The 6,239-nt window shown below is 38.0% G+C and overlaps 1 protein-coding gene across 1 annotated transcript; it reads right to left on the reverse strand.

Annotated features, from left to right (window-relative positions):
• Positions 1-277: 277 nt before the first annotated feature.
• LOC109221794 (gamma carbonic anhydrase 1, mitochondrial-like) lies at positions 278-5,866 on the reverse strand. The gene is made up of 5 exons (XM_019386237.1): positions 5,600-5,866; positions 3,862-4,005; positions 2,167-2,292; positions 1,946-2,097; positions 278-974 (listed from the first exon to the last, which is right to left on the reverse strand). Exons 1-5 carry the CDS (start codon positions 5,712-5,714, stop codon positions 690-692), a joined length of 822 nt encoding a protein of 273 aa, XP_019241782.1. The 5' UTR covers positions 5,715-5,866; the 3' UTR covers positions 278-689.
• Positions 5,867-6,239: the final 373 nt, after the last annotated feature.

The raw sequence follows: 6,239 nt of genomic DNA on the forward strand, positions 1-6,239 counted from the left end.
ATATAGTTAGTTTGGTTTGGTTTTGATAAAAACCTAGCCAACCCGGTCCATGTACACCCCTAGACCTCTATAATATATTAGCATAGCCATTAGGTGGAATCTCTGCCAGTAGAAGAGTTTACTGGTTTTAGTAAGTGGGGTACACAAGCAATTTGATATTGCAAGTGATATATTCATTTACCATTGAAAATATGTAAAACATTTACTGAATGAAGAAAATTTGGTGAATAAAAACTTTGACATCCCAAATGATATTCTTCACCATAAGTCAATGATCAAGCACGACTAAAGTGGTTTGTATTTTAGGACCATTAAGCTGAATTTAGGAGAATTCCACAACAAGGGCATTGCCAACAGAAATGTTTCATCTGAGACAGAACTACTTTTGGAACGCGCTATCAATGTTTCATGTTATTCCAAGTACAATTTAGCATCTATGAAAACAATTTCCAAGTTACAAGCACCAAATGCATATGGCTTTTGGGTGCAAGTTCCTTTCCCAAGCTGAACAAGTGCCTAGGAAACTAGGGGCAAAAGTCTTAACTACAAGCACTGACATCGATGCTATCCAATAAGTTTGGTATTATTTGGAGGCGCAACAACCAATATCCATGACTATCCCATACAGATGCTCACGGGGTAAAATCAATCTCAGAAAAGCAAAAAAGAGAGTTGCTTGGGCACAGATCTCATTGGATGATGCTCTTTGTAGCTTTTTCAGGGAGAATATTATCAGGAAGTACAAGCTCGGGAGGTGTTTCGCGGACAACACCAATCATAGAATCATATTCCTCATCACGTTTGGCATACTTCTTACGAAGCATCTTTTCAAATTCAATTTCGTCAAAGGACTTGGAATTCTCAGCTGCATGAACGCGAGCGAGGTTACAGTAATTGGTTGCTGACTGGGCAATGAAGGCTATCTCTTCATCAGTTAGCTTCCTCAGAAACTTGGCTGGATTGCCTGCCCATACCTGTGACATATAGAAATCCACAATTAGATGGTGAGAGCAGATGTAGTCATGTAGGTCTCCTGAATCATACACATTACACTATTTGCAGGAGAAGCCAATCATAATGTGGCTTTACGCTGAATGTTGAATCCAACTCATCACCACAACTATTCAGAAGGGAATAAGGAGAACAAAAAATGTAGCTTGGTAGACTTAAGAAACATTGGACAGTCCTAAACCTCCCTTGCACACCAATCATAGACTCATAGTACAAAGTTACGACAGGGATAAGTCAAATTTTATAGGACCAGCAAAGTAAGCCAAATAAGTTGGGCAATTGGCATACGGTCAAAGTTTCCATCTCATATTCACATTACTTATGACTTTGCAACGTAAAAGCAACACTGTTGTATCAGACCTATTCAGAATAGCATAGCAAGCAAAATCTCAGAATGGCATAGCAAGCAGATTGTGCAATAATGCAGGCAATAAAACAATTCTGAAGTGTAATCCACAAGAAGCCGCTTTCTTTAATGTCCAAATAGGAAGAAAAGCCAACAATTCAAGCCACTCACTTTTGCTGTGCAGCAGTAATAAACTAGGAAATTTAAGTCCTAATTGCCATCAAGATCAGATAGATAAGGGTAAATTCCTATATGATAATATGTTATTGCCAATTGCAGTATCTAAATAAAGACAAGATCCAATCATGTCTTTCAAAAACTTTGCTTCTCTCATGTATCCAACATAGGTGGACAGGGAGTGAATCCCCCAAAAGAAAGAGAAACTCCATAGTCCATACAAGTGATTTAAAAGGTGAGGAGTTATTGCTAGCAAGTAGCAGTATAGGTGTATGCCTCAAGGAGTGAGTAGAAAACCTCAGTGGAATTTCACCCACCCAAGGCATTTTAGCAATGCCTCTACTACATCTTTTAAACAGCAAACTTACTGTAAGGCGATCATTGGTATGAGGGAACTAGTGAATACCATACCTCTCCGGAGGGAATCCTTGTGTTCTGTCTCACAAGGGCTCCTGCAGCAACCATGGCATGTTTCTCTACATGGACACCATCAAGCAGTGTGGCTCCCATACCAATGAAGGCCTCATCTTCAATGGTGCAGCCATGTACAACAGCACTATGACCTACAGATAGTCTAAGTCACTATCCATAAAACCAAGACAACTGATGCTAAGGCCGACTTGAATGCTTACCAACTGTGACATTGTTCCCTATAATGGTGGGTAGCACCTTTTGACTTATATTTGATTTGGCCACATGAACAAGGGAGTTATCCTGTATATTGGTACCAGATCCAACACTGATGCTGTTAACATCACCTGTAAACAAGAAGGCACATAAAATTGAAAATACTGATAATACAGCATGCAAAGAAGGAAATTTCTTGCCATCTTATAATCACTGTCCACAAAATGAAGCGGAAGTTGTTGGGCTTATCATTCAATCTTGGATATGGTTAAGAAAACACATCTCCAATCCCACCCACGGACAATCATGTTTGTGATACTTGAAAGGAAAAAAAAGGAAGGACAAGGGAGAAATAGACAAATGAAGAAACGAGTAACATCAAAATAAATCTAAGATGTGTTGGTGGACTATCTGGACAGAAAGAAATCTACGATGTTTTGAGGGTACAGGCAGCCCAATTCAGAAGATCAAGATGAAAGCCCTTTTGTTATTTTATTTTTGGCGTAAAGAGGAATTTCCAGTCAATACCGAATCTATCCTAGAGATTTTAGAATCCTTGTAAGTTGTAAAGGATATATGTCTTTTTTTTCTCCCTCCTTTCTTTCCATTTTCTCTCCTGTAAATATGGCTTTGGCACAGCTTTAGTGCCCTGTTATATGAAAATTGTTACCATTCTCAAAAGTAACATCAAAATAAAAGTTGAATTCTGCTTAAGATATCAGTTGTGAGAACTCGTACGAAAAGGGGAGGGGAAAGCCCATATGACAAATTGGGTCAATTTAAATTTTCTCAAATAGGTTCGGTTGGGACATGAACACCCCTTCCACACCTGACATTTCTGCTGATTGTTTAAGTGATCAGAGAAATGGGATATGTACTAACACACTCTACTTATACGCGTAAGACGGGGTTTTGGGGTCCTTATGTGCAATTTGAAATGAAAATATATAAATGCTACTTCATGCATTATCTATAGTTCCTTTTACTGTCTGAAGCGACTTGTAGGGATTAAAAAGAACACTATATTGGGGAGAAGGGGAAGGAGGAGAATGTGCTCCAAAAAAATAATAGCAAAGAATTTTTTTGCCAATTTTCCTAGCATGCTGGGTTAGAATTGTCGGAACCATCTCAGCTGGTATCCTGGACCTGAGACAAACAAAAAGACCAGCATATGCTCCTCTCTTTTTTGGATAAGGAATATCAGCAGGATATGCTCATCCACATAAAATACTAGGTTCCACTGGTGACTCAGGAGTGAAATTGTTCAACTTCCAACAAACCCCTAAAATAGTCACGAGCATTCATTTTTTGATCAATTTTCAAACAGTTTGCCTTAAATTAAGAGCTAGATTATTCATAAGAGTAATGCACATAAGGCAGCATCAGTACTCTGCTGCAACTGTTGTATGTAGGAATTGAGGAAAGAATATAGAAGGTCAGCAAGCAACAAAAAACTACCTCCTTTGCTAATGGATAACAGGAATAACCAACTTCAAGATTTTCATGCGTAGAACAAAGTGGAGTCATGGAAACATGACTAAAAAATCAACACTGTTAGTTTACTCCCCCCCCCCCCCCCCCCCAAAAAAAAAAAAAAAAAATAGAAAAAAAGAAAAAAAGAAAAAAAAATCAAAGGGATGTTAACTGTCATGTAACATTCAAGTACACCATCCAACAACAACAATGTTGTGATGACCTACCTCTTAACACACATCCATACCAAATAGATGAATTCCGTCCCACGTGGACATCTCCAATGACCGAGGCACCTGGAGCTACAAATACATCCTTATCCATCACTGGAGCTTTATCAAATATGTTCATAAGAGTCCGATGCCTAGACACTGAAACATAGAAGGTGTAAATAACTGAATATAAGACCAAAATTTAAAAAGAATTTAAATAATAGAAGGCTAAATCATGGATCCTCTTTGTTCTTTTTACAATAAGGGGAAGAGGGTCTGAAAGGTATACGAGAATGGTTGCATGAAGGACTAGTGAGGCGTACCAGAAGCAATTTTGACAAAGAATACATAAATATGACGATAATCATCAATTACATTCAACTATGACCTACAACGAGTTCATTCACACAGGCATCTGATACTGAAAAGACACGAATACTATGAGATCGAAGTGCATAATACTGGCCTACCATCAGCACTCGACAAGATTCAGTAGTCTGCAGGTTGATCTGTTCAGAGCATTTGAAGAGCAAAAAATATCAAGATATTTCTCTGGTAGGCATATGATGATGAAAGATTCACCTTTTAGCCAACATATCTTGACTTTCAGTCTTCATGCATTTGTCAATATATGCAATCTGTTTAAAGTTGCCGGATCCAACAAAATCCAAATCCCATTTCATGCTTCATTAGCAAATTTGGTTCCTATGCTCATTTATAATCATAAAATTTTAGCTTCTGATATGACATATAGGACCTTCATCTAATGTATAACCAGATATCAAGAACTCTTTTCCGTGAATCTTCGGAGATTCCTTTTACTTTTTCCTTTCTCCGCGTGTGTGGTGTGTGTGTGTGTGGGGGGTGGGGGGGGTGGGGAGAAGAAACCAGTTTGGGGACGCAGGAGATGAAAAGATGTCTTTTTGGCCCCTTCAAACATAATACATAAAAGAATATAGGGCTCTAAACTACTGGAGAACTACAAGAGAGAAAGGAGATACTGAGATAGATGTGCATTAAAGCTTGTCGTGGACTACTAGTTAGTGACAAAAAGTGGATAATTATTCATGTAGCAAATGACATCATGCTCCTTACTTGGCATATTACGTGTTTTAGAAAGGAGAATATAGCAACTAGCATAGCAATCAAGTTCACGAGTCACAATGGAAGCTAGCAAGAACGAGCACCAAAATTTCAACTTCACATCCTTTTGAAATCAACACCCGACTTTATGATCCGTCCTCCATTTCTAGGCACAAATAAGTGAATCGGCAAATTTTTTATTGGGGATATAAACTGCCTAAAGTATATTTCCTATAAGCACCAGTAGTCCTTCAAAATCTGCTTTAATGTGCAGCTAAAATAGGGAATGTTAATGTCTTTAAACAAACAGGTTATTTGCATTGATAACCGAAAGCATCAATTAGGCTACAAAATATCTTGAGTTAATTTTGCTATTATGCTGTCTGTAACATCTCCATTCTGAAGCTCGTTAGACCTGAATTTCTGATGTTTTACAAATACACTTCATATATGCTACAACATCCTTCCTCAGCTTGTACTTCATTTGCATTTAGCATTAGTTAACTAAAACTACTAAATACAAAATCAATTAACATAAACAAACACAGATGAAGCAATGATACGATATCATTTATCATATTGAAAATCGGTAAATCAGCGTTCTGTAGAAAACGGAAGAAATGGAGCACGTGAGATCTAGGGTTAAGAAGAAGGATAAAAAGGTAATTACTGTGTTCCTCAATGTATTGGCTGCCTTGGAGGCGATTGCCGATGCGATCAAGGGTTTGGCCGGTCGCTCGAACGATGGCTCCCAAGGAGTAAATTGCTTTCCCAAGGGTTCCCATTTTGAGCTTCGACTCTCCTTCTTCTTCGTTTTGCCCTCTTTTTGATCACTGGATTTATGCAGTCAAGCTGTTTGTGTTGTGGCTTAGCTACAGCCTACACAAGAGAGGGTGAGAAATGACGGATTCAGGAAGTATTGGTAGGGCAGAATGAAGAGTACCACTTGCCTTGGGCCTCCAAAGGGCATATTTGGCAATTTGGCTTTTCCTTTTTCTTTCTGTTAGGAGATTGACTGAATTTTTGTTTTATATTTAAGAAAAAAGGGCATGTTTAGCAATTTTTAAGGCTTTTCTTACTTTTATGGAGTAATAACTTGTTGGATTTATTTCCAGTTGAATTATCTTCCCCAAAAAAGGATCTAAAAGGAGTATCTGATTATTGAAAATAGTTGTCCTTGGTATTTAAACTAGAAAATGCATTAATGTACAAAAGCTTTTGGAAAGTTATAGGCAAAACATTTTTGTGGAACGATCTTGGTACCTCCCCAGTGAGGGCTGCATAAATATGTCAAGTTTATGATTATTTTC

This window comes from Nicotiana attenuata, unplaced genomic scaffold, assembly GCF_001879085.1.
Source record: "Nicotiana attenuata strain UT unplaced genomic scaffold, NIATTr2, whole genome shotgun sequence".
NCBI lineage: Eukaryota > Viridiplantae > Streptophyta > Magnoliopsida > Solanales > Solanaceae > Nicotiana > Nicotiana attenuata.

Excerpts from the sequence above, each read along its gene's own strand:
- LOC109221794 (XM_019386237.1), bottom strand. The coding sequence starts at position 5,714 with ATGGGAACCCTTGGGAAAGCAATTTACTCCTTGGGAGCCATCGTTCGA. Across the intron at positions 4,006-5,599 it reads CCAATACATTGAGGAACACA|TGTCTAGGCATCGGACTCTT; the intron begins GTAATTACCTTT and ends TCTATGTTTCAG. Across the intron at positions 975-1,945 it reads CAAGGATTCCCTCCGGAGAG|GTATGGGCAGGCAATCCAGC; the intron begins GTATGGTATTCA and ends TATATGTCACAG.